This window comes from Oncorhynchus mykiss, chromosome 2 (assembly GCF_013265735.2).
Source record: "Oncorhynchus mykiss isolate Arlee chromosome 2, USDA_OmykA_1.1, whole genome shotgun sequence".
In the NCBI taxonomy this organism is placed as follows: domain Eukaryota; kingdom Metazoa; phylum Chordata; class Actinopteri; order Salmoniformes; family Salmonidae; genus Oncorhynchus; species Oncorhynchus mykiss.
This window is the reverse complement of record NC_048566.1, coordinates 8,478,765-8,506,482: the sequence shown is the minus strand read 5'-3', so window position 1 is coordinate 8,506,482 and position 27,718 is coordinate 8,478,765. Positions and strand designations below refer to the sequence as shown.

At 40.5% G+C, this 27,718-nt stretch overlaps 1 protein-coding gene across 4 annotated transcripts; it reads right to left on the bottom strand.

The window, feature by feature from the left end:
* Positions 1–879: 879 nt before the first annotated feature.
* Positions 880–25,967, bottom strand: LOC118936502 (ATP-dependent translocase ABCB1-like). 4 transcript variants are annotated; one of them, XM_036937049.1, is made up of 29 exons: positions 25,849–25,967; positions 25,069–25,146; positions 24,137–24,254; positions 23,995–24,040; positions 23,665–23,815; positions 14,412–14,505; positions 13,811–14,002; positions 13,485–13,656; positions 11,450–11,574; positions 11,149–11,326; positions 10,872–10,985; positions 10,604–10,714; positions 10,272–10,397; positions 9,397–9,600; positions 8,947–9,117; positions 8,533–8,694; positions 8,040–8,270; positions 7,457–7,615; positions 7,101–7,205; positions 6,890–6,967; positions 6,574–6,657; positions 6,159–6,362; positions 5,779–5,879; positions 5,536–5,676; positions 4,930–5,086; positions 4,580–4,777; positions 2,453–2,659; positions 2,045–2,191; positions 880–1,853 (listed from the first exon to the last, which is right to left on the bottom strand). In XM_036937049.1, the coding sequence occupies exons 2-29, from the start codon at positions 25,118–25,120 to the stop codon at positions 1,656–1,658; spliced, it is 4,026 nt and encodes a 1,341-aa protein (XP_036792944.1). In that variant the 5' UTR covers positions 25,121–25,146; positions 25,849–25,967; the 3' UTR covers positions 880–1,655. The 4 variants fall into 4 exon arrangements, with proteins under 4 accessions (XP_036792944.1, XP_036792951.1, XP_036792948.1 ...); XM_036937056.1 differs by having other exon boundaries at positions 7,457–7,612; XM_036937053.1 differs by having other exon boundaries at positions 23,995–24,037.
* Positions 25,968–27,718: the final 1,751 nt, after the last annotated feature.

Below are 27,718 nucleotides of genomic sequence, written 5' to 3'. Positions count from 1 at the left end.
CCCAGAACCAAATCAGCTACTGGATTTGGGAAACAGTGCAGCGGTGCATGTTTCACCTGCTGTGGGAAAAATGTAGGCTACGTTAATATATACAACTCTTAGAACTATTAATAAAACAAATATGTAACGAAGTGAATACATTGGCGAAGAATAATACATGTCTCCCAAAATGTTTTAGGTTGACTTGACTGAGAAGAGCATGTACGATAGCGATAACTGGTTCATCGCTTCATGTTGGGCCTTTTGAAATAGGCCGACATCGTTTAACACCAAGCCTGGGACTATCGCGATTTTATCATTTTACGATTTTGATGACAACAAAAATATTTTAACGTGTTTTTTAAATCATTTTCTTATGGCCAACTGTAGACTATTATTTGATTGAATTCGGGAGGTTGAAATACAATTAATGTTGCCGACGTGCAAGATAAGAAATGTTACCTTTACACCATTTTTTGGGGAATGTAAACCAAATAAGATAATTTCCATAACACTAGACTAAAACGACGTGGTCATATATTTCTACAATTATGCCACCTAGTGCTATTTAAACCTTCTTTTACAGTTGGAAAACAAGTGGCATTTTTACCGAAGTTAGCCGTGGTTTGAGATAGGCTACATTTAGCGGCATTTGAAATAGGCCTCAATCGAATGGAAGTCTTTTCAAAGTTCTACTACCCCACTAACGTGTGTCATTGGCAACGGGCGCCATCTTGTGTCCATCAGCCCTCTGTAGCCTTCAGTAGCCTATTTAGTCTCATTTAAAATGAACGAGTTCCAAGTTTATTTGAAAATGTATTGACATATTCCCCACAATCTAATTTAGATTGTAGATTAATCATTATGTCACTTTAGAATCAGGTTAAACATGACATGTTATGGGATGTAATGTTTTATTTGAATGCATATTTACAAACAAGTAACAGCCTTACATAGTGTACTCATTTAAATATATAGATATTCTTCAAATGCATACTTTGCCTTTTAGAGCATAAAGAGTATAGAGCATAGAGAGTGTCCCTGTTTAAAATAATACAAATATCACAGTATACAATAACATACAACAGTCTTCTGAACATCAACCTCTCATATTTACAAGTATACAACCTTTCCCAGTCACTGCTTTTATCCAGTCATTTAACTGTGATAATGTGTCTTTCTGTTTTTCTTATAGAAATACATACTGTACCTGTTGTCTTCAGACAATGAAAGGTGCCATGGTCAAGAACAGTTCATTCATTCGAGGCAGCTTATCAAAACTTATTTGTGCTGATGTCCGTGCTCCAGCATTACTGCTAAAGTGAGTAATACAGTGAGTAACCAATAGCACAGTAACCCAATAGGCTACATTTCAGTGCACCACCTACATGTGATCAAACCAATTGACACTGAGACAGTTTGTATCATGCAATTGAACATCATTTTAGCAGTCCGTTCAAAGTGAGTTATGGCTGCCATATCATCGTCCATATAGATTCCTTATTCTTTATACATTTTTATAAATAACCTTCATTTAACCAGGAAGTCCCATTATGGACAGGAGACCTCTTTCTCAAGGGGGACCTGGCTAAGAAGTGCAGCTCAATAAAAAGAGCTCACAAAACAACATTCAACAGAACAGTACATACGCTGCAAAACATCAATCTGAATATGAGTTAGTGGTTGACCTGTGCGTTGACCAGGGCATAGTAAGCCCCCCCTTTAGCCATGAGGTCAGTATGTGTACCCTGCTCTGTCACCTGACCATACTGAATTACCGCTATCTGGTCTGCGTTCTGGATGGTAGACAGGCGGTGGGCGATCACGATGCAGGTGCGGCCCTGCCGGGCGGCGTCTAAAGCATGTTGGACAATCTGGGGGAGGGAGGGATAGGGAGAGAGAGAAGGAGGGAGGAAACAGAAAGACAGAGAGGTTATTTGGGAAGGAGGGAGAGGACAGACTGTGTGAAGATAAGCATTTGTGTGTGACCTGGCCATTAAGTAATTAATGAATTAATGAATAGGTAGAAAATGAGATGGCGGCACTCAATGTCCATGCGACTTACCTTCTCACTCTCTGTGTCCAGGGCGGAAGTGGCTTCATCCAGCAGCAGTACTTTAGGCTGCCTGACCAGTGCTCTGGCGATGGCTATCCTCTGTTTCTGACCTCCAGACATCTGGGTCCCCTTGTCCCCAACCCTGGTATTGTATTTCTGACAAAAACAACACAAATTATAGTGTTTGTCTATATTGAACACTTTTAAAATATAAATTAAAATATAAAGTCATAACAGCCCGTCTTGGGCTAGTCAATAGCTATTCTATATGAATATCTGTAGAGACATTAGTTTAAGTTCTACTGTGACCTCACCAGTGACATTTTTTGGATCCCCTTTGAGAAGACTTCAAATATCATCCTACAGCTACAGCCTATCCTGTCTACTCCAATCTCCCTCACTATACTGTTACTATACCTCTGGCAGGCCCATGATGAAGTCATGGATGTTGGCGTTCTTGGCTGCCTCCTCTATCTCATCCTGAGAGACCTCTCTGCTGTTGTCCCCATACTGGATGTTCTCTGAGATGCTGCAGTCGAACAGGATGGGCTCCTGGGACACCAGGCCCAGCTGAGACCTCAGCCACGACAGGTTCAGGGTCTTAGTATCCAACCCATCCACTAACTGAGACACCACAATAATACCACAGATTTAGGTCAACCCCTTCATTAACTGAGACACCACAATAATACCACAGATTTAGGCCAACCCCTTCATTAACTGAGACACCACAAGAATACCACAGATTTAGGTCAACCCCTTCATTAACTGAGACACCACAATAATACCACAGATTTAGGCCAACCCCTTCATTAACTGAGACACCACAATAATACCACAGATTTAGGCCAACCCCTTCATTAACTGAGACACCACAATAATACCACAGATTTAGGCCAACCCCTTCATTAACTGAGACACCACAATAATACCACAGATTTAGGCCAACCCCTTCATTAACTGAGACACCACAATAATACCACAGATTTAGGTCAACCCCTTCATTAACTGAGACACCACAATAATACCACAGATTTAGGCCAACCCCTTCATTAACTGAGACACCACAATAATACCACAGATTTAGGCCAACCCCTTCATTAACTGAGACACCACAATAATACCACAGATTTAGGCCAACCCCTTCATTAACTGAGACACCACAATAATACCACAGATTTAGGCCAACCCCTTCATTAACTGAGACACCACAATAATACCACAGATTTAGGTCAACCCCTTCATTAACTGAGACACCACAACAATACCACAGATTAAGGTCAACCCCTTCATTAACTGAGACACCACAATAATACCACAGATTTAGGCCAACCCCTTCATTAACTGAGACACCACAATAATACCACAGATTAAGGTCAACCCCTTCATTAACTGAGACACCACAATAATACCACAGATTTAGGCCAACCCCTTCATTAACTGAGACACCACAATAATACCACAGATTTAGGTCAACCCCTTCATTAACTGAGACACCACAATAATACCACAGATTAAGGTCAACCCCTTCATTAACTGAGACACCACAATAATACCACAGATTTAGGCCAACCCCTTCATTAACTGAGACACCACAATAATACCACAGATTTAGGCCAACCCCTTCATTAACTGAGACACCACAATAATACCACAGATTTAGGTCAACCCCTTCATTAACTGAGACACCACAATAATACCACAGATTTAGGCCAACCCCTTCATTAACTGAGACACCACAATAATACCACAGATTTAGGCCAACCCCTTCATTAACTGAGACACCACAATAATACCACAGATTTAGGCCAACCCCTTCATTAACTGAGACACCACAATAATACCACAGATTTAGGCCAACCCCTTCATTAACTGAGACACCACAATAATACCACAGATTTAGGCCAACCCCTTCATTAACTGAGACACCACAAGAATACCACAGATTTAGGCCAACCCCTTCATTAACTGAGATACCACAATAATACCACAGATTTAGGTCAACCCCTTCATTAACTGAGACACCACAATAATACCACAGATTAAGGTCAACCCCTTCATTAACTGAGACACCACAATAATACCACAGATTTAGGTCAACCCCTTCATTAACTGAGACACCACAATAATACCACAGATTAAGGTCAACCCCTTCATTAACTGAGACACCACAATAATACCACAGATTTAGGCCAACCCCTTCATTAACTGAGACACCACAATAATACCACAGATTTAGGCCAACCCCTTCATTAACTGAGACACCACAATAATACCACAGATTTAGGCCAACCCCTTCATTAACTGAGACACCACAATAATACCACAGATTTAGGCCAACCCCTTCATTAACTGAGACACCACAATAATACCACAGATTTAGGCCAACCTTCACAAATATTAAAATGCTAAAAAGTGGCCTAACAGTTTTACTATATTTGTTGCATTCCAATTCACAGTATACTGGTTTAGCACTTTGAAATAGTTATGAAAGCGTGCTTTATATTACATTTATGATTTGATTATTTTTGGTGTTGGTCTCACCACTTGTCCTTCAGCAGGGCTATAGAAGCGCTCCAGTAGTTGTATGGAGGTGCTTTTACCACAGCCACTCTCCCCGACCAGGGCCAGGGTCTGACCAGGCCCCACTGACACGTTCAACCCCTGGAGAACCCTCACGTTCTGACGGGTCGGGTACGCAAAGTGGATCCCTCGGAACTCAATGTCCCCGACAAAGTCCGTCTGGAAAAGACAACATTGTCCCAGACAAAACACAATGTTATATCATTGTCCCAGACAAAACACAATGTTATATCATTGTCCCAGACAAAGCACAATGTTATATCATTGTTTTTATGTTTATATTGGAGTAAGACACATTATATCTCACTCACTGGCTTCTCTCCCTCCTCACTGTAAATGTCAATCTCTGGTTTCTTCTCCAACAAGCCAAGAATTCTCCCCGCAGCTGCTTTCGCTTTGGCAAAGTCAGGAGCAAAAGATGCTGATTCTCCTATGTTCATGGCAGCAAATATGATCACAGAAAACACACTGCGAAAGAAAAGGACAATGTTGTACTATCACTGCCACTATATCGGCAGACCCTGGTCATGACCCAACTCAACGAGGCTGTCTCAGGGAGATTTGGGATATGCAAAAAACACACATGTGCATTAATACACATGTGTGAAATAGGACAAATATAAGCACCCACCAAATTAATGTTATAATTATATTATTACTATAATTTTTATGTTACCGTGTAGTGACAATGTGGCAGCCAAGGGTTCTAGTCAGGGTTGGGGTACATTCCATTTCAATTGCAATCAATTCAAAACCCAATTCCAACAGCACATTTTCCTCAATGAAAAGCTTTGAAGACAACTGGAATTGGAATTTCAGTGTACTTCCTGAATTGACTGGAATGTAAATGGAATGTACCCCAACCCTGGTGTGAATGTATTCATTTGAGATATAACAGTACCAGAATGTATACTCACAGGAAAACATTTTCATATTCTGTGTGACAGTGAGCAATAAGCCAGGACCCGAAGCGGAAGATTGCAGCATTGACCATGTAAGGGATTGCTTGGGCAACGGCAAATGTTAGTCCGTAGATGGGAGCCTTCACCAAACCGTTCCTGATGTATTCAGTTGAAATCTAATCAGTACTTGACTGTAGGTTATAAGGTCAAACAATCCAAAAGCTGAGTCTATAACAAAGTGAATAACTGTACTCTTACTGGTATGGTCTTTCTAGACTGTCCATGAACTTGTGAAAGAAGACGTCCTCCCGTGTCAATCCAACAACTGTCTTGAAGTTTTCAACGGTCTCTGTAGATATCTACAAAAGATGAATAAAGATTTATTAACGTTTTATTTGAACACATGGTGTCACACACTGATATAGCCCACTGTCTCAAAGTGCATTGCAATTAGGGTTGCATAATAGCAGTAACCTTCCTGAAATTCCCTGGTTATCCAGATATCCTGTTTTAAGGTTTCCCCGATTTTCTGCTTATTCCCTCCTGATTCCGGAAAACCTATAACTGGGATTACTGGAAAATCTGGGAATTTTGGAAACATTTTGCAACCCCAATTGCAATAGAAAGTTGATGTTAACCTTCCCAGACTGCTCCAGGGCACCCTGGTCTTTGGAGGCGTGGCCTGCCATTGCCCTCATCTGAATGAAGTTGGCTCCAATGAGGAAGGGCACACAGGCGAGGATGAGGAGGGTGAGCTGCCAGCTGTGGATAAAGGCCACCACAATGGCGATGGTGAGAGCACAGACTGTGTTGGTGGCCAGACCCAACCTAGACCCAGTCGCCTGGTGGTGAGGAGAGAGGAAACAAGTAGGTTCCATCCATTATCAGACATTGCAACTCTAAAGAACGCAACTGTAAATACATGGAAGCATATGTACAGGTAGACATTTTTAAAGATTTGTACAGTAGAATGATTCTGAATTGACATCGACTTGATGTGATAGATTTTGATCGGTATCTCAATGTGTAAATCAGAGCATTGTGCTTACTTACCCCTTTAACCAGAGATGCATCTGTGGCCAATCTGGTGGTTAGAACTCCCACTGCATTGTTGTTGTCATCAAACCATCCAATCTCCTGTAAGGAATGCATTTTAGCAAGGTTCTGAGGCAGAACACTGCAAAGTGGCAGTTCAGAATCGTAATTTTAGCAAGGTTCTGAGGCAGAACACCACAAAGTGGCATTTCAGCATCATCCTTTTGCTGGTATTATCAATACAGTAAAGTAAATTAGCAATGACAAGTCAGTCTTTTTAAATTGATGTACAATTGCTGAAGTATACATGTTCCCGCATGACAGTTTATCCTACCTGTCTCATCATGGCATGGAATACCTGCCTCCTCAGCCTCATGGTAAGAAGCTCTCCTGATTTTCCAAACATGTAACCCTGAAACATAGAACATACAGCAGAAATGTACCCAACCAGACATACCCACAACATATTACATGTTTGAGATAGTGCACTGTATAGGGCATAGGTTGCCATTTTGGACACAGTTTAGATCTATAAATTAGAAAACCTTTAGGAAGTAGGTGACAAAAGCCACTCCTCCGATGAGAAGGAAGAGCAGGGAAAACATCATGGTTTTCTGTCGTTTGACTTCCGGGTCAACCTCGGAAAACACCTAGAGAAGGTCACGGGGTGGAGAGAAACCCCCCCAAAAAATAGATAACAACAGAAAATGGAAAGGCTGCTTTGGAAAATAAGAGCCAAAACCCACCAACCAACGACCATCAAATAAATGATGTGGAAAAATAAGACCACCTTGTTTAAATCAAACTCAATGAAGACACCTAGGACATGTGAATAGTCTCTGCAGTATTTAACAATGCTTCATATTATGAAGACAAGGAGGTGGTCTTGTGAAACACTTACTCCAATGATCTTGGCGAAGATGATGGCGACACAGGGATAAACGGCTCCCCCCACCAAGCTAGACAGGGTTCCTACCAACATGTACGGCCACTCGGGCTTGTTCAAGGCCAGGATTCTGGTGAAGGGGATGTCTGGAGCTTCATCTGGTTTCTTTTCCTTCTGTCATCAAACATTGTCATCAATGACAAAACTAAATGACCAAGGACCAACATGATGTAACAGATCTTATTTCTGAAGACAATGAACTACCACTATATACAGTAGGGTGGCAGGTTCGAATCCCCGAGCCGACTAGGTGAAAAATCTGTCGATATGCCCTTGAGCAAGGCACTTAAACCTAATTGCTTCTGTAAGTCGCTCAAGAGCTTCTGCTAAATTACTAAAATGTAAATGAATGCAACCATACATTATATACCATTCATTATATTCACCATACATTATAAACCATACATTATATACCATTCATTATATGCCATACATTATATAATAGGTATGATGATAGTTTAGCAATAGCACTATAACAAAGCCATGTTCCTATATAGCACATGAAGGACGTCATAAAGGATTATCTATGTAATAGTACCTTCTTGTCCTTCTTGGACTTCTTAGATTTCCTCCTGGTCGGTTTCATTTCCACACGGCCACTGCTGATTGAGTTCTTTTCAAAGCCGCCGTTTTCTATTCCTTCCTCGTTTCCCACTTCCAGCTCATCCATGTCAGATGAGTCATATAGGACATAATCCAGATCCTCATATTTAGGAGGGTTATCCTCTTCCACAGGGTCCTCTTCATCTTCCTCTGGCTTCCCTTGACTCTGAACAACAGACAAGGTGTGATAGTGGATTTGAACATGTTACACACAGAGCCTGTTTATTACTGATCATATAGAAACAGGCTTGATAAGGTATATTGCTCTGATACTGATGATATACGTCTCTAAATATGACTCTGATCAACATGATTTAGACGTTGGCTGATTCTACTGTTGAGGCAGAGTTGGGGCCCTGGTGGTCAAAAGCAGTGCACTATAAAGGGAATAGGGTGCCATTTGGGATGTAGTGAGCGTGATACAGTACCTGCTGCATGACCAGAGAGTAGTAAACCCCCTTCTTGGCCATGAGTTCCCTGTGTGTTCCCTGCTCCACCACCTCTCCGTTGCTGAAGCCAGCGATCACGTCAGCAGTTCTGATGGTGGACAGGCGGTGGGCGATCACTATTGTGGTGCGGCCCGCTCTGGCCTATGGGAATGGGAGGAGACAATATAGCCATCATTTGTTCCAAATCATTTTTTTCATTACGTCTTCATTTTGGCTGAGATGGATTCCAACAGGATCTCATGGATTCACTCTGATTCTTGACGTTTGTCAACTGCTGCAAACGTGAACTTGCAAGGCTGCAGTCAAACAAATCGAATCAGGCTATTAGGTTGCGCAAAAGCAGGTTTGAGAACAACCTTAACCATGGGTCTGGTCCTCAGGGAGGGTACTGACCTTATCCAGAGCGGCCTGAACGACCGACTCACTCTGGGTGTCCAGGGCGGAGGTGGCCTCGTCCAGCAGGAGGATCTTCGGGTTTTTGACCAGGGCCCGGGCGATAGCTATCCTCTGCTTCTGTCCTCCACTGAGCTGGGCTCCCCGCTCCCCCACCATGGTGTTCAGCTTCTGTTAACGCCACATGAAATGGGATGGAGATGAAATAATCATGTTTCAATTTGTCCATTGGGATAACATCATCACTATTTGGCCATTTCCTTACACTGTATACAATTTCAAAACAAAAACCAAAAAACATTTCAATTCAACACAGTCGCCATAGAAACAACAGAATATCTGCTGTCCTACTCACTTCAAATCATTTGTACACCATAGATCATTTAATGTATAACACATGTGAAACACTAAAGCCATTGTATGTACTCATTTGTCAGTATCCCCACGTACATCGGGGAGTTTGGAGATGAAGTCGTACGCGTTGGCCTCTCTCACAGCCCGTTCGATGTCCTCATCTGTGGCATCCTCTCTGCCATAGCGGATGTTTTCTGCAATGGTTGTTCCGAATAGCACAGGTTCCTGACTGACGATACCCATATTCTCCCTCAGCCACTTCACATTCAGGGTCCGGATGTCCCGACCATCCAGGGTAATCTGACAACAAACCAGGGTCATATTCATTAGGCATGCAAATGTCTCTGCTTTGCTGACAAGTATTTTCTATGCTCATACAGGAGTAATAAAGGTGGGAATGTTGTTTATTATTATTGTTGTTATTTATTTCTTATTTTGATTTATCAGGAGGTGCTGCAGCAGCCTAAGCACCCCTACCACCCTCAGCTATGCAAACAAAACATACAGCGTTTCTGACAAATGATATATCAACATTCCACAAGAGGGCACTACAATACTATTTGACTTTTTACTGAACTGAATTCAACACTAAACCTGATAAACCAGAACTTGGGAATGAGTGTACATGAGTGAATGTTTTTGTGTACATTACACGTGTGTGTGCATGTGAGTCTCTGTATGCACTATGGGTCAGGTGTTTGAACTTTAATGCGCTCGTGTACTGCATACCTCTCCTGAGGTTGGATCATAAAGCATGGTGGGTGGAGCTATTGGAGGACGGGCTCATCAAATGCACTTTAAACACACTTTGAATAAGCCTCGATCAGATTTGTTCATACCTCTCCTGAGTCTGGATCATAAAAGCATGTGAGTCCTTCACTGGAGGCTGGTGGGTGGAGCTATTGGAGGACGGGCTCATCAAATGCACTTTAAACACACTTTGAATAAGCCTCGATCAGATTTGTTCATACCTCTCCTGAGTCTGGATCATAAAAGCGCTGCAGTAGCTGAATGGTGGTGCTCTTCCCACATCCACTGGCTCCAACCAGAGCTATGGTCTTCCCACGAGGCACTGTCAGATTCACTCCTTGAAGAATCTACAGCGACAGGGAACACATCCCACAACGTATTTAACGTGTATTTTTACCTGTCATTTTACAATTGTACGGCTTGTCATTTTGTTTTTGCTAATCCAACTGGAAACTGAACATTTAACTTAGCTTCTTCCTTATTGTGCATTTTTTCAAATCATTTGGAGACAGGTTAGTGTCTGGATCTGGTTCGATTCAAATCCACTACTTACTTTGACGTCTTTCCTGGAGGGGTAGCTGAAGTGGATGTTCTTGAATTCAATGTCTCCTTTCACACAGTCTGGTTTGTGACCTTCCTTTGAACTGCTGTCTATGGGCCGCGGCTATGACAAACAAATCAACTCATCAACCGCGGCAGTAGGACAAATGTCTAAATTCGACTTGAGTTCTTGAGATCATGTTGTTCTGAGTGAGTTAGAGTGAGTTCATACGGAGTCAGTGCTATGGTGATTTAGGGGTTAAACTGAATACTTCCGGTACCTGGTCAATGGTATTGTAGACTTCATAGGCAGCACCCCGGGCTTTGGCGATGGCTTCCAAGTTAGGCGCACCCTGGCCCAAAGAGAACGCCCCAATCATCACAGAGAAGAAGACCTAAAAATAGCAGCAACAAAGAATGTAATGAAGAAAGGAATTATATTAATATCAGACAGAGTAACAGGTGTGAAGACATTGCAGAGGCCTCTTCACAATAAAATGTAAATGCATCTATTGGAAAATAGTAAATTCCTACTTAAAATCTTCCATAAAAGCTTACTGTAATGGTTTTTCCAATGGTGTAGTTTTCAGGCTCGTCTACAGAGAGCTTGGTCCCGTACCAGAAAGCCAAGGCGTACGTCCCAAATATGACAAACTGGGTGAAGCCCATGGACACGTTAGTGGTGATGGCTTTCTTTATTCCAAAGTTTTTAGCATCCTCCAAGTTTCTTTCATACCTAAAATATATAGAAGACATGCCTAAATAGGGGAATGTGTCTTGGTTTTGGTAAATCATATGAATAATTATGGAAAGATCCACTGTTTTATGCAACTCATTAATTAGTTAGTAACTGACTAACCTTTCCACAGCTTTCTTCTGTCCATTGAAAGCCACAACTGTCCTGATAGCCACCAGTATCTCTTCAGCTACCGCCCCTGCTTTGGCATAGGCAGACAGCTCCTTACTGGTCAGGGTGGCAAGTATCTGAAATCAAATAGAAACTGTTCATGAATACGGTATCTTACAATGCTGATGTAAAAATGTCTGTGATGTGATTGTGGAAAACTGAGAGGATTGTATAAGCATAAACTAGGGGTGGATTTGGGATTGGGCACAAGAGTAGTGATGCGACCACTGTTTAGTGACACATATGAAAACAATATGGCATCTTATTCCCTATATACAGTGCCTTGCGAAAGTATTCGGCCCCCTTGAACTTTGCGACCTTTTGCCACATTTCAGGCTTCAAACATAAAGATATAAAACTGTATTTTTTTGTGAAGAATCAACAACAAGTGGGACACAATCATGAAGTGGAACGACATTTATTGGATATTTCAAACTTTTTTAACAAATCAAAAACTGAAAAATTGGGCGTGCAAAATTATTCAGCCCCTTTACTTTCAGTGCAGCAAACTCTCTCCAGAAGTTCAGTGAGGATCTCTGAATGATCCAATGTTGACCTAAATGACTAATGATGATAAATACAATCCACCTGTGTGCAATCAAGTCTCCGTATAAATGCACCTGCACTGTGATAGTCTCAGAGGTCCGTTAAAAGCGCAGAGAGCATCATGAAGAACAAGGAACACACCAGGCAGGTCCGAGATGCTGTTGTGAAGAAGTTTAAAGCCGGATTTGGATACAAAAAGATTTCCCAAGCTTTAAACATCCCAAGGAGCACTGTGCAAGCGATAATATTGAAATGGAAGGAGTATCAGACCACTGCAAATCTACCAAGACCTGACCGTCCCTCTAAACTCTCAGCTCATACAAGGAGAAGACTGATCAGAGATGCAGCCAAGAGGCCCATGATAACTCTGGATGAACTGCAGAGATCTACAGCTGAGGTGGGAGACTCTGTCCATAGGACAACAATCAGTCGTATATTGCACAAATCTGGCCTTTATGGAAGAGTGGCAAGAAGAAAGCCATTTCTTAAAGATATCCATAAAAAAGTGTCATTTAAAGTTTGCCACAAGCCACCTGGGAGACACACCAAACATGTGGAAGAAGGTGCTCTGGTCAGATGAAACCAAAATTGAACTTTTTGGCAACAATGCAAAACGTTATGTTTGGCGTAAAAGCAACACAGCTGAACACACCATCCCCACTGTCAAACATGGTGGTGGCAGCATCATGGTTTGGGCCTGCTTTTCTTCAGCAGGGACAGGGAAGATGGTTAAAATTGATGGGAAGATGGATGGAGCCAAATACAGGACCATTCTGGAAGAAAACCTGATGGAGTCTGCAAAAGACCTGAGACTGGGACAGAGATTTGTCTTTCAACAAGACAATGATCCAAAACATAAAGCAAAATCTACAATGGAATGGTTCAAAAATAAACATATCCAGGTGTTAGAATGGCCAAGTCAAAGTCCAGACCTGAATCCAATCGAGAATCTGTGGAAAGAACTGAAAACTGCTGTTCACAAATGCTCTCCATCCAACCTCACTGAGCTCGAGCTGTTTTGCAAGGAGGAATGGGAAAAAATTTCAGTCTCTCGATGTGCAAAACTGATAGACATACCCCAAGCGACTTACAGCTGTAATCGCAGCAAAACGTGGCGCTACAAAGTATTAACTTAAGGGGGCTGAATAATTTTGCACGCCCAATTTTTCAGTTTTTGATTTGTTAAAAAAGTTTGAAATATCCTATAAATGTCGTTCCACTTCATGATTGTGTGCCACTTGTTGTTGATTCTTCACAAAAAAATACAGTTTTATATCTTTATGTTTGAAGCCTGAAATGTGGCAAAAGGTCGCAAAGTTCAAGGGGGCCGAATACTTTCGCAAGGCACTGTAGTCTACTACTTTCAAGTAGTGCACTACATAGGAAATAGGGTACCATTTGGGATGAAGCTTTTGTCTTTGCAGATCATTGGTAGTCTTACTTTGGACCAGACGGCAGCTGATCCTGCCAGGAGAGGACTGACGGCCAGGATGACGAGGGTTAGCTTCCAGCCGAAGATGAAACCAATGATGAACCCTGACAAGAAGGTGCAGAAGAACTGCACGAACACACAGATCTTGTCTCCAAGGCCTTCGTTGATTGTGTTGATGTCACTGTAGAAAGTAAAAGTATTAAATTATTTATATTATAATAATTTACATTATTGAAACAATCTGTAGTTGCTCAATGTGATCATATATGCTAAAATATGACATTGTCTTTGATTTAAAAAAAATCCCAATCATTCATCCAATGTATCAAACTCACTCTGTTAACCTGACGTTGAGAACTCCTATCTGGTGTGTATCAAACCAGGACATCTGTTGGTGGAGGATGGCATGGAAGTATTTCTCCCGGATCCGTTTGGTCTGTTTGGTGGCTGTCAACAAGAACAACATCACCTGAAAGGTCCCCAGCAGGAACACAGCACAACCGATCCCAACGAAGTAATAGGCATGTCTGGAAATTCAAATGTATGTATCACACAGTATGTTTTTAAGCAATAAGCAATGGGGATGGGGGGGTGGGGGGGGGTGTATATGGCCTGTTCTTATGCACGATGCAATGCAGAGTGCCTGGATACAGCCCTTAGCCGTGGTATATTGGCCATATACCACAAACCCCAGTGCCTTATTGCTATTATAAAATGGTTACCAATGTAATTAGATAAGTAAAAATACATTTTTTTGTCATACCCGTGGTATACGGTCTAATATACCACGGCTGTCGGGCCAATCAGCATTCAGGGCTCAAACCACCCAGTTTATAATCAGAAATAAAAGCCACATTGTATTTACATGAGGATATATTTATGATATAATATATTGATAATGTGTGTCTGTTATCTACTGTACTCATTATCACTTGCCGAGTCATTAGAGCCTCTATATCAACTCCAGGAATTTGAATACATCCGTCAGTTGAGTTCAATAAAGCGCTGATCTCCTCCACAGTGAAATTGGCTGTGGAGAAATGACAAAACCAGTAGTCAATGTTCACAATCTGGCGTGCCTAACATATGATATGTGTAGTATAAAACATAATCCACAAATCACCATTGTACATGGTGAAGATATGCCTAAACAATGCAACCCATAATATAAATAATCACATATGTAGCTCACTGTAATACATGGCCACAAAGGATCCCTGCACTTTATAGCCAATACACAGATGTAAAATCTTAATTTGAGCCAGTTTGTTACAGCAGGAAAATAATCCTGCAGCAACAGGACAGGTGGATTATAATGAATGGGCATTGAATGGTGCTGGATTGGATAGCGGCCGTTTGACTAGTTCCTGACCAATTCTGCTGTTTAGTGTATTTTTTTGTGTGTGTTTTTTTTGCATATCCCCCTGTGTTTGATGGTCTTTTTTGTTAGGCTACATATACATTTTACACACGTTTTACATACATGGCACTTTTTTAATGATAAAAAAAACTATTTACATACCGTCAGGAGTCAATTATTTGAGTACACAATATGACATTTCATAGGAAGGAAGTAGAGTTTCTAATACAATATGACATTTCATAGGAAGGAAGTAGAGTTTATAATACAATATGACATTTCATAGGAAGGAAGTAGAGTTTATAATACAATATGACATTTCATAGGAAGGAAGTAGAGTTTATAATACAATATGACATTTCATAGGAAGGAAGTAGAGTTTATAATACAATATGACATTTCATAGGAAGGAAGTAGAGTTTATAATACAATATGACATTTCATAGGAAGGAAGTAGAGTTTATAACACAATATGACATTTCATAGGAAGGAAGTAGAGTTTATAACACAATATGACATTTCATAGGAAGGAAGTAGAGTTTATAATACAATATGACATTTCATAGGAAGGAAGTAGAGTTTATAATACAATATGACATTTCATAGGAAGGAAGTAGAGTTTATAATACAATATGACATTTCATAGGAAGGAAGTAGAGTTTATAATACAATATGACATTTCATAGGAAGGAAGTAGAGTTTATAATACAATATGACATTTCATAGGAAGGAAGTAGAGTTTATAATACAATATGACATTTCATAGGAAGGAAGTAGAGTTTATAATACAATATGACATTTCATAGGAAGGAAGTAGAGTTTATAATACAATATGACATTTCATAGGAAGGAAGTAGAGTTTATAATACAATATGACATTTCATAGGAAGGAAGTAGAGTTTATAATACAATATGACATTTCATAGGAAGGAAGTAGAGTTTGTAATACAATATGACATTTCATAGGAAGGAAGTAGAGTTTATAATACAATATGACATTTCATAGGAAGGAAGTAGAGTTTATAATACAATATGACATTTCATAGGAAGGAAGTAGAGTTTATAATACAATATGACATTTCATAGGAAGGAAGTAGAGTTTATAATACAATATGACATTTCATAGGAAGGAAGTAGAGTTTATAATACAATATGACATTTCATAGGAAGGAAGTAGAGTTTATAATACAATATGACATTTCATAGGAAGGAAGTAGAGTTTATAATACAATATGACATTTCATAGGAAGGAAGTAGAGTTTATAACACAATATGACATTTCATAGGAAGGAAGTAGAGTTTATAATACAATATGACATTTCATAGGAAGGAAGTAGAGTTTATAATACAATATGACATTTCATAGGAAGGAAGTAGAGTTTGTAATACAATATGTTGTATATTATTCTCAGAAAATAAAATGTCGTCCCACCACTCACATGGTAGGTCTGTTGCTTGGTCAAGAGTTGTTGATACCTGATACAGTTTTACATAATACGTCCCATGCATCAACTTTATTTGTCCGAGCATTGTTTATCACAGCCACGGATCGCTCTATACAAACATGATCTTGAAAATATGATAAGCATGTTTGTGGTGAGAGGATTGCAGGGGTAATCGAAGCACTAAGGATAACTTGTTTTGTTGCTGTTAACTCTGCATAAATGAAATGGTCATTTTCTGAACCAGCTGCAGTCATACATGGTACTTTTATACACAGTAATTACACAACAAATATATCTGTTTCTGGATTATACACATTACATTTTGGATAGATACTGGATATGTACTCAGTGTTTTCAGTAATAACTATCACTGATCATAAGCGTTTTAATCTCACCCCTCTACTACTCTCAGTCCAGCCCACCTACAGTAAATGTAAGACCATCCTCTTTTGATTTCCACGAGCCATATATCTTTCGACTGTGCTGTGATGTCTTATATGAATTTTGAACCTTTCTAATGACATAGTATCCAGGGATTGTAAGTTTTAAAGATGAATATTTTCACTAAAATTATTATAATATTGTTGAATGATTGACTTTCCAAATCTCCCAACAGTGCAAATAGCCGAGTTAATTTTAGGTAAATGTAATAATTTTTCAGCCATTCCTGAAACTGAGACCAGAAACAAACTCCATTGTGCTGATCTAAACTTTTTTGTACATAATGTTTCCCCCATGGTTTGCTATGACCAAAAAGAGCTTCTGGACATCAGAACAGCAATAAATAATCTTGTGTTGGATGAGGATTTCTACTTCAACCAGTTGGCGGTGCAGGACATACTTTTCACCCCGGACCAGACCCTAATCCTCTGCACTCGGAGGAGAAAGTGCAAGAGAGGCCGACGTGCGGGCACCCTGACAAAACTACAGTCGTGGCCAAAAGTTGAGAATGACACAAATATTAATTTTCACAAAGTCTGTTGCCTCAGTTTGTATGATGACAATTTGCACATACTCCAGAATGTTATGAAGAGTGATCAGATGAATTGTAATTCATTCCAAAGTCCCTCTTTGCCATGCAAATGAACAGAATCCCCAAAAAACATTTCCACTGCATTTTCAGCCCTGCCACAAAAGGACCAGCTGACATCATGTCAGGGATTCAGTGATTCGTTAACACAGGTGTGAGTGTTGACGAGGACAAGGCTGGAGATCCCTCTGTCATGCTGATTGAGTTCAAATAACAGACTGGAAGTTTCAAAAGGAGGGTGGTACTTGGAATCATTGTTCTTCCTCGGTCAATCATGATTACCTGCAAGGAAACATTGCCATCATCATTGCTTTGCACAAAAAAGGCTTCACAGGCAAGGATATTGCTGCCAGTAAGATTGCACCTAAATCAACCATTTATCGGATCATCAAGAAGTTCAATTGTTGTGAAGAAGGCTTCAGGACGCCCAAGAAAGTCCAGCAAGCGCCAGGACTGTCTCCTAAAGTTGATTCAGCTGCGGGATAGGGGCACCACCAGTCCAGAGCTTACTCAGGAATGGCAGCAGGCAGGTGTGAGTGCATCGGCACGCACAGTGAGGGGAAGACTTTTGGAGGATGGCCTGGTGTCAAGAAGGGCAGCAAAGAAGCCACTTCTCTCTAGGAAAAACATCAGGGACAGACTGATATTCTGTAAAAGGTACAGAGATTGGACTGCTGAGGACTGGGGTAAAGTCACTTTCTCGGAAGAATCCCCTTTCTGATTGTTTGGGGCATCTGGAAAAAAGCTTGTCCGGAGAAGACAAGGTGAGCGCTACCATCAGTCCTGTGTCATACCAACAGTAAAGCATACTGAGACCATTCATGTGTGGGGTTGCTTCTCAGCCAAGGGAGTGGGCTCACTCACAAATTTACCTAAGAACACAGCCATGAATAAAGAATGGTACCAACACATCCTCCGAGAGCAACTTCTCCCAACCATCCAGGAACAGTTTGGTGACGAACAATACCTTTTCAAGCATGATGAAGCACCTTGCCATAAGGCAAAACTGATGACTAATTGGCTGGGGGAACAAAACATCGATATTTTGGTTCCATGGCCAGGAAACTCCCCAGACCTTAATCCCATTGAGAACTTGTGGTCAATCCTCAAGAGGCAGGTGGACAAACAAAAATCCACAAATTCTGACAAACTCCAAGCATTGATTATGCAAGAATGGGCTGCCATCAGTCAGGATGTGGCCATGAAGTTAATTGACAGCATGCCAGGGCGGATTGCAGAGGTCTTGAAAAAGAAGGGTCAACACAGCAAATATTGACTCTTTGCATCAACTTCATGTAATTGTCAATAAAAGCCTTTGACACTTATGAAATGCTTGTAATTATACTTCAGTACTCCATAGTAACATCTGACAAAAATATCTAAAGACACTGAAGCAGCAAACTTTGTGAAAATTAACATTTGTGTCATTCTCAAATATTTTGGCCACAATTGTACATAGATGAATACATAAACTGCCTCTACCCTCTGTTCTATTAGCGAACGTGCAAGAGAACAAACTGGACAAGCTCTTTTCGAGACTATCCTATCAATAGAACCTGAAGAACTGTAATATCCTATGTTTCTTAGAGTCGTGGCTGAACAAGGACACAGATAATATACATCTAGCTCAGGTAAGATCAAGGGGGGAGGTGAGTGTCTCTGTTAACAACAGCTGGTGAGTGATATTAAGGAAGTCTCGAGGTTCTGCTCACCTGAGTAAGAATACCTCGTGATAAGCTGTAGACTATACTATTTACCAAGATAGCTGTGGATTTAACACCACAAGCCTAGAAGACGATGTGTGCCCTCAGACATGGAGGGAGGCAAAGGTAATTCCGCTACCCAAGAATAGAAGAGCACCCTTTAATGGTTAAAACACCTGACAAGTCAGCCTGTTACAAGTGCTTAGCAAACTTTTGGAGAGAAAAAATAGTTTGATCAAATACAAAGTTATTTTACAGAGTTAACAACAGACTTTCAGCATGCTTATAGGGATGGGCACTCAACATGCTCAGCACTGACAAATGGCTGATGATTGGATGAAAGAAATGAATAGTACGAAGATGATGGGAGGTGTTTTGTTAGACTTCAGAGCAGCTTTTGATGTAGTGATCCTAACCTATTGCCGAGGATTTTCATCCGCTGCCTTATTATGGATTGAGAGTTACCTATCTGATAGAACACAGAGGGTTTTCGTTAATGGAAGCCTCTCTCATGCAAATTCCGTTGAGTGTGATGTACCGCAGGGCAGCCGGCTAGGGCCACTATTGTTTTCTGTTTTTACAAATGACCTTCCACTGAACTTGAATAAAACCTGTTTGTCTATGTACACAGACAAAATCAACAGCATACACGTCTTCTGCAACAGTAACATAAATAACTGACACCCTTAATATAGAGCTCCAGTCAGTTTTAGAATGGGTAACTAGCAATATTCTGGTGATACATATCTCAAAACAAAAAGCATTATTTATTTAACAAATCAATCAGTCAACGTTAAACCTTGATTAGATCTATTTCTGAATAATGTGGCTATTGAGTAAGTTGATGAGACTAAACGTTAAAATTAGCGATGTAACCCTAGGTAGTAAGCTGTCATGGTCAAAACATATAGACTCACTGGTTGCTAAAATGGGAAGAGATCTGTCCATGATAGGGCATTGCTCTGCCTTCTTGATATCTCAGTCAACCAGACAGGTCCTACAGGCCCTAGTTTTGTCACTTCTGGACTACTGTGGTCATGTGCAGCAAAGAAGGGACATAGGTAAATTGCAGTTGGTCCAGAACAAAGGAGCACATATCGCACTTAGATGTACAGTACATGGAGGGTAAGTGTCAGTAACATGCATATCAGTCTCTCCTGGCTCAAAGTTGAGGAAAGATTGACTGAACCACTATTGGTCTTTGTGCAAGGTATTGATGTGTTGAAGATACCGAACTGTTTGTTCAAGCAGTTGGAACACAGTTCGGACACTCATCGGTACAGCACATGACATGAACCAGAGGTTTCTTCACAGTCCCCAGGTCCAGAACAGAGGCTGGGAAACGTACAGTATTAAATAGAGCTGTGACTACATGGAACTCTATCACTCCAGGTAACTCAAGCTAGCAATGAAATCAGTTTAAAAAACAGGTAAAAGAACACCTCGCTGCACTGCCATTTTATATATTTTGTACTGTAATGCTAATTGCACTGTTTAGATCTAGATATTGTGTGTATGTACTGATACGTAGGCTATGTGTGATGTTTCAAATGTATGCATTTCAGTGCTTAACTAATAATGTGCTGTACTATGTATGATGTTAGTATGTTTCATGTGGACCCCAGGAAGAGTAGCTGATGCTTCTGCAGCGGCTAATGGAGATCCTAATAAATGTCAAATACCAAAACGATGCTGGCACTAAGACCGCACTCAACAAGCTGTATAGGACCATAAGCAAACAAGAAAATGCTCACCCAGAGGCAGCGCTCCTAGTGGATGGTGATTTTAATGCTGGAAAACTGAAATCCTACCAGCATGTCACCTGTGCAACTAGAGGTGAAAAAAACTCTAAATCACCTTTACTCCACAAAGAGAGATGCATACAAAGCTCTCCCTTACCCTCCATTTCTGCAAATATGACCATAACGCTATCCTTCTATGCTCGCTTCGAGGAAAGTAACACTGAACCATGTATGAGAGCACCACCTGTTCTGGATGACTGTGTGATCACACTCTCCGTAGCCAGTCTGAGTAAGACCTGAAGGGCTCTTTTGCTCTCAAAACAGCCTCAATTCATCGGGACATGGACTCTACAAGGTGTCGACAGCGTTCCACAGGGATGCTGGCCCATGTTGACTCCAATGCTTCCCACAGTTGTGTCAAATTGGCTGGATGTCATTTGGGTGGTGGGCCAATCTTGATACACATGGGATACCAGCAGCGTTTCAGTTCTTGACACAAACCGGTGTGCCTGACACCTACTACCATACCCTGTTCAAAGGCACTTAAATATCTTGTCTTGCCCACTGACTGCTCCCTGAGAGCCAATGACATCGATTAAGGCAGCCCCCCGCACCTCTCTGATTCAGAAGGGTTGGGTTAAATGCAGAAGACAACAGTTGTGCAACTGACTAGAGATCCCCTTTCCCTTTCCTTGGCTGAGATGGGAGAAGCTGCCAGAAGGACAACGGTCTCTACAGCACTTCACCAATCTAGGCTTTATGGGAGAGTGGCCAGATGGAAGCCACTCCTGAGAAAAAAAGAACATGACAGTTGGAGTTTGCAAAAAAAAGGCACATGAAAGACTGAGATCATAAGAGAAAAACATGCACAGCTCATCACCTATTTAACACCATCCCTACCGTGAAGCTTTTAAGTGGCAGGGACTGTGAGACTGGATAGAGGGAACAATAAATAGAGCCAAATCCTTGTTGTGAACATGCTTCAGAGTGTAAATTATCTTAGACTGGGGCAAAGATATTTTTAGGGGTGTACTTTTTACCCCAATTTTGTGATATCCAATTGGTAGTTACAGTGTAACTCGTTGCAACTCCCGTATGGACTCGGGAGAGGCGAAGGTCAAGAACCATGCATCCTTCAAAATACAACCCTGCCAAGCCGCACTGCTTCTTGACCCACTGCTTCCTTAACCCGGAAGTCAGCCGCACCAATGTGTCAGAGGAAACACCGTACAATTAGCGACACGAGTCAGCGTGCATGCGCCCGGCCCGCCACAAGGAGTCACTAGAGCACAATGGGACAAGGACATCCTGGCCGGCCAAACCCTCTCCTAACCCGGACAACGCTGGGCCAATTGTGCGCCACCTCATGGGTCTCCCGGTATCGAACCCGGGTCTGTAGTGATGCATCTATCACGGCAATGCAGTGCCTTAGACTGCTGTGTCACTCGGGGGGCTGGGGCAAAGATTTACATTCCAAAAGGACAATGACTGCTGACAGAACCAGGAAGTGCTGGAGTCAGTCCACATTCTCAGTGGGGAGGGGTGAAGTATATACAGTAAACATTCACAAGGTGGGATACACTAGCAGGGGGGACAGGATGAAGTATATACACTAAACATTCACGAAGTGGGATACTCTGGCAGTGGGGACAGGGTGAAGTATAAACAGTAAACATTAGCTGCGTTGTTGGGAAGGACCCACTCTATTTTTAGCTGGCGTTATGGCAGGGCTAGTGTCAAACTCACTTTCATTTGCAATTTCGACCTCTTCAAACCAGCGCTCTGCTATTGTTAAACTATTGCACAAGGATTGGTCATTTCCCTGTCTTGTTCCAGCTTGCTTGCGCTCAGATGGGTGGAAATATTTGAGGTGCGTCCTTAAAAACATGATCAAAGTGCTAATTTCAGGGAGTGCTGGCAGGGATATTTAAGACCAAACAGAAGATGGTTTTACCGATTTATACAGCGGATATCCAGCTGTGACTCACACTGCCCATATGAACATGGAACAAGAGTAATGGGCTTTTGGTGCCTGTATAGGCCTTCATAGTATTTAAAAACATAAAACACTATATTTTCCCCCCCATTTTGTTTTATTTGATAAAAAACCAAGCATAGCCTCCGATTCTGTCAATGAAGGCTGTTTTCTTTTTGTCCTGCCCAATGCAATCAAGTAGGCTAGTCAAGATTGTAAAAGGGTTGGAAACAAATCTTAATCACCAAAGCTTTATTAAAAGATCATGTTTGAGAGGAGTAATTATGGAGCCTGTAACTGTATTTAGACATAGCCTATTTAATACAAGTGCATTTTTTGTTTCAAATGTGATTAGCTCTCTTTTTAGACCTTAGCTTAGCCATAATGCAATTTACAGTAGGCCTAGCCCCTATATCAGTGTGAATGCTATGTATTTATGTCCACATTGAAACCATGCAATTACTTAGAACAATGAAGACTGGAAACAAGTTCAAGTTGACCTATTTAGCAAAGAGAGGATAGGTCTACATTGTGTTATTTAATTTCTGTAAGCTGTTTAAACTATAATGGACTAACTTTGGAATTGGAGTTAATTCCAAGGTGATACATAAAAGACCATAAATACACAACTTGAATAAACCATATATTTAGCCATTGAGCACTTTCTGAATGGCCAGTGAGGGGCCAAGCCTGACACACCCACAACTAGTTTAATCGTCAAAACTAAGCCCTTTCTCGCCACCGTCAGCACTGCGCCAATCATTTTTGGTTGTGAAAATAGAAAAATATTTTCTGACAAACCCCCAACCTAAAGCCCTACCGCCAGCATTTAGATTTACCATTGCATTAGGTTTGTTAAAATAGAGCCCTTGTCCTGCGACAGAGTGATCAAATTAAGATTCTACATCTGTACCTTGTCAAACAGAATATGTACCTGTAAGGTTGAGCTGCTGTCCACTTTGTACAAAGCTGTCGGTCATCTGTCCAAACACAACACACATAAGGGGCAGGGCTATCCCGTGGAGGGCAGCACATAGCAGGCCGATTATCATCAGGAGCACCTCACAACCAGTAGCGTAGCGGAACTGCAACCACAACACACATAAAACCACAGTCAAATGCAGCAGACATTGGAATGACTGGAGAATATGAATCTTGATCACTTGTAACAAATTATCCCATTTTGACATAGACTACATGTACTACCTTGCCAAAAGATTATTGTGTATTTCCTACTATTTCTGAAACCAAAATCAGGACATACCAACTGGAAAAATCCCACTGCTTTGGCTGGTTCTTTTTTCTTCCTTCTTGAAAATGAAACAGATTCATGAGCAAACCAAAATATATTTAACAGTAATAGCACACTGTAATAGGAGTAAAGTAGGAATGGCAATGTTGCTTACCCGAGGCCCTTCTTTGGCTTGCGCTCCGTGTCAACGGTTGGCTGCCCCTCTGTCATCCGCTCCTGAGGCTTCTTATCCTCATGGAAGGCCAGGTTAGGGTAGCCTTTTGCAAATACCTCTGAATCAATTACCAATGATCAATTAAACATAGACATCATTTAGAAGACACTCTTTGTCCATATTTAAATTGCCATGCTAAAGGACACATGAACAGATTTATCACCTAGTCAGCTTGCTAGTCCATTGCTCTTAACCACTAGGCTACCTGCCATCCAATGATACAGCCTGGTCTCATTGATTAGACATAACATAGTAAATGTACATTCGGTACACTCAATTTTAATGTTAGCTAATCCTTCCCCTAACACTAAATGTAATCATTTTAGCTAACCCTTCCCCTAACCATGATCCTTTTAGCTAACCCTTCCCCTAACCCCTTTAGTTACCCTTCTTATAACCATAACTCTAACCTTAACCCTTTAACCTAATTTCAAACTTAACCCTAACCTTAACCCTAACCCCTAAACCTTACCCCTAGCCTAGCTAATGCTAGCAAGCTAGCTAAAGTTAGCCACCTAGCTACCTAGCTAGAATTCGTAACATATCATACTTTTTCTAATTCGCAACATATAATACAAATTGTAATTCCTAACATGTCATACAAAATGAGTGATGGACATCCACAAAGTAATACATACCATCCAAAACTTAACATATCATACTAAATTGATTTTAGGATTTACATAGAGAATAATATGAAGTGCTCTGAAACCAGGTTGAACGACACCTCTCACTTTGGTGTACTGACTGTACAGAATTATTTAATTTCACTTACTGATTATATCAGTCAACCACAACTCCTTCTAATCTACTCTTAACTTGGAATTCTATGCCAATAAATAAGACCTTAAATGATGTGAGACAGACAATACCCTCAGGGATGGTTGGTAGAGAGTCTGGCATGTCCCCATCCTCTCTCCCCATGGTGAATGAACTCAGACGCTACGTTCCTGGAATTCAGAGAAAGCGATTTTTAACTGTAATGTCAATATAGTAAATATGAGAATATTTGCGGACCCTAAATAAACGAGTTAATGTACATTTTGAAAAGTGAATAATGATTTATGTACTAAACAATCTGAATGCTATGCTAGGGCGAGTTGAGGTTTGCCTTCATGTATGTATGTATGCATGTTGTAGTACATGTTTTTAAGCTGCTTTGAACTAGACAAACTTGATTGACATACAAGTTAACTTGTGTAACGTCTATAAACTGTGATGTCATTTAGCAAATAATTACAGTAATGTATTTTAATGGAGGGTTCTTTCCGGGAACCGGGAGGCCAGGGAGCCAGGGAGGCTGTACAAGGGTAATGCTCATCAACACTTGCTTTTCTTACAGCATCTCAAATTATTTTATATTTTCAATATTCATTAAGGGAGCATTAAATTGCAAATATTGGCAAATGTAGTATTATAGTAATAATATCTTTACATTTCTAATACCGTGTTAAGCTACATATCAAAAAGTGCATATTGGCTTTTATATCTTGTGGAACAAAGTTCAACATTTAAAATGAATGAATCACAATAAGAGGGGTTTTTGTCAACAACAACAACAAAATTAAAGCTATGGAATATTTTTTTTTAAAGCATGTTGTACCAAATATTGTAGTCTACAAACATAATGTGTACAGATGTGGGCTACTTACCTTCAGAGAATCCAGTATGAGGCTTTTAGACAATCCACAAGCTATTCTCTCAACATAATACCACCCTTACTAATTGTCAGATGAATGTAATCATTCTTTTGGGAGCTGGGAGATTTTATATCGCTATGCAGGACAGCATCATCATCAGGTGTCAGGTGTCAGGTTACCTCAAGTTCAGGATCCTATTGACATTCCACACAACTGGGGGAGGTGCTTCATGACACATTATACAATTCATCAATAATGACACTTCATGTCACTGATGGCATATTTCATAGACAGGAAATTTGATAATGATTTATTCTGCCTTCGATTTATGTGATAAGTGTATGAACTTATGAATTGAAGTTCTTCTGACAGGTGCACTGTCACACCTCAAAGTCATGTGGTTGGCATCATAGTTCTGCTTCTGTGGGTGTGACAAGCAACTTTCATAACCTTTGAAATGCATCCAAGTGCTAATCTGAAATTGTCCTCAACTAGGATCCTGAAATCTCAAAGGAAAAGAGAGACACATCGTCATTGTAAGTTATTTATTTCATTAATGAATATTCAGCATACACATTTGTACCATTGTTCTAATGGCATGATGCATTCATTCAAATTATATTTGCCATGGCCTGCCAAGTGAATATTAGGGTAATCAACAACCTGTTTGAATATTCCACTTATTTTTTAACCTTTATTTAATTAGGCAAGTCAGTTAACAACAAATTCTTATTTTCAATGATTGCCTAGGAACAGTGGGTTTATCTGCCTTGTTCAGGGGTAGAACAACAGATTTCTAGCTTGTCAGCTCAGGATTTGATCTAGCAACTTTTTGGTTACAAGTTCAACACTCTAACCACTAGGCTAACTGCCACCCCACCATGTTAAAATATTGGAGGATCAATAACATGTCTTAATATTAGGCTAATCATACCAATGTCCGAATATCATGAGGATCAATACAATGTTTGAATATTAGGATGATCATGTTTGGCCCCACTATGGTTCTTCTTCAGGACTATGGTTGCCCAAAACACTGGCCCCTCAAAGCCAATGGTAATGTCGTACTTCATACATTCATCCCATCACATATCAGTAAAAGTGGAATAAATATAATCCTTATAAGTGGAATAAGACCACTCTTACTAGCAGATAGTCTCCCATCAGACAACAATGTTTTTCGTTTTCAGAATAAAACGTATGATTAAATTAGATGCCAACCTAAGAATCTTGTTTCTTGTTATTTTATGTCCAGAATAATATCTGGACCAAGACTTTAATTTGAATGAGCATTTAAATGTTTAATTGTATTAATATTAATAATCTCGACCCAGTGATCAAGTCAGATTAATCAACCTGACATTGATCTGATTTTCCTTACTGATTTTTTCCTCTACTTAATTGCGCATCTCATGAAAATGTCATTACTTTCATGACATGTTAGTGATCGTGCTACTTAAGATAAACGAACTCTCCTAACACCATGTTGTTGAGGAACTACAGTATGATCTGGTTTCGGGAACTAAGAAATACCTGATATGTGCGTGTGTGTGCACAACCGTGTGCGTGTGTTTGAATAATGCACAGGTCATGGCGAGAATGCAGAAGATGCTATCTACAATGCATGAGATGCTATCTAGAAAAAACAGGTTTGTCTGAGTATTTGGAGAACTGTATTGTTCAACATATATGAACTCTGAACACACTGGCTTGTACAACCATTCATTCCAGATAGATTGAATTACATAAACTACTACCTTACTGTTTAATCTAGAAAAAGGGTTCAGGCTAACTATGTTCTCAACAACTGTTGGTCCCACTCTAGACAAAATGTAACTGTTAAGGCTTAATTGAAGCCCATGGACAGTAGATGCTGTGTTCA

Coding starts and splice junctions, on each gene's coding strand:
- LOC118936502 (XM_036937049.1), bottom strand. CDS start 25,120: ATGGGGAGAGAGGATGGGGACATGCCAGACTCTCTACCAACCATCCCT. Junction 14,506..23,664: donor ACAGCAGCTCAACCTTACAG/GTACATATTCTG, acceptor ATTTCTCCACAG/CCAATTTCACTGTGGAGGAG. Junction 6,658..6,889: donor TCCATGCCATGATGAGACAG/GTAGGATAAACT, acceptor CATTCCTTACAG/GAGATTGGATGGTTTGATGA.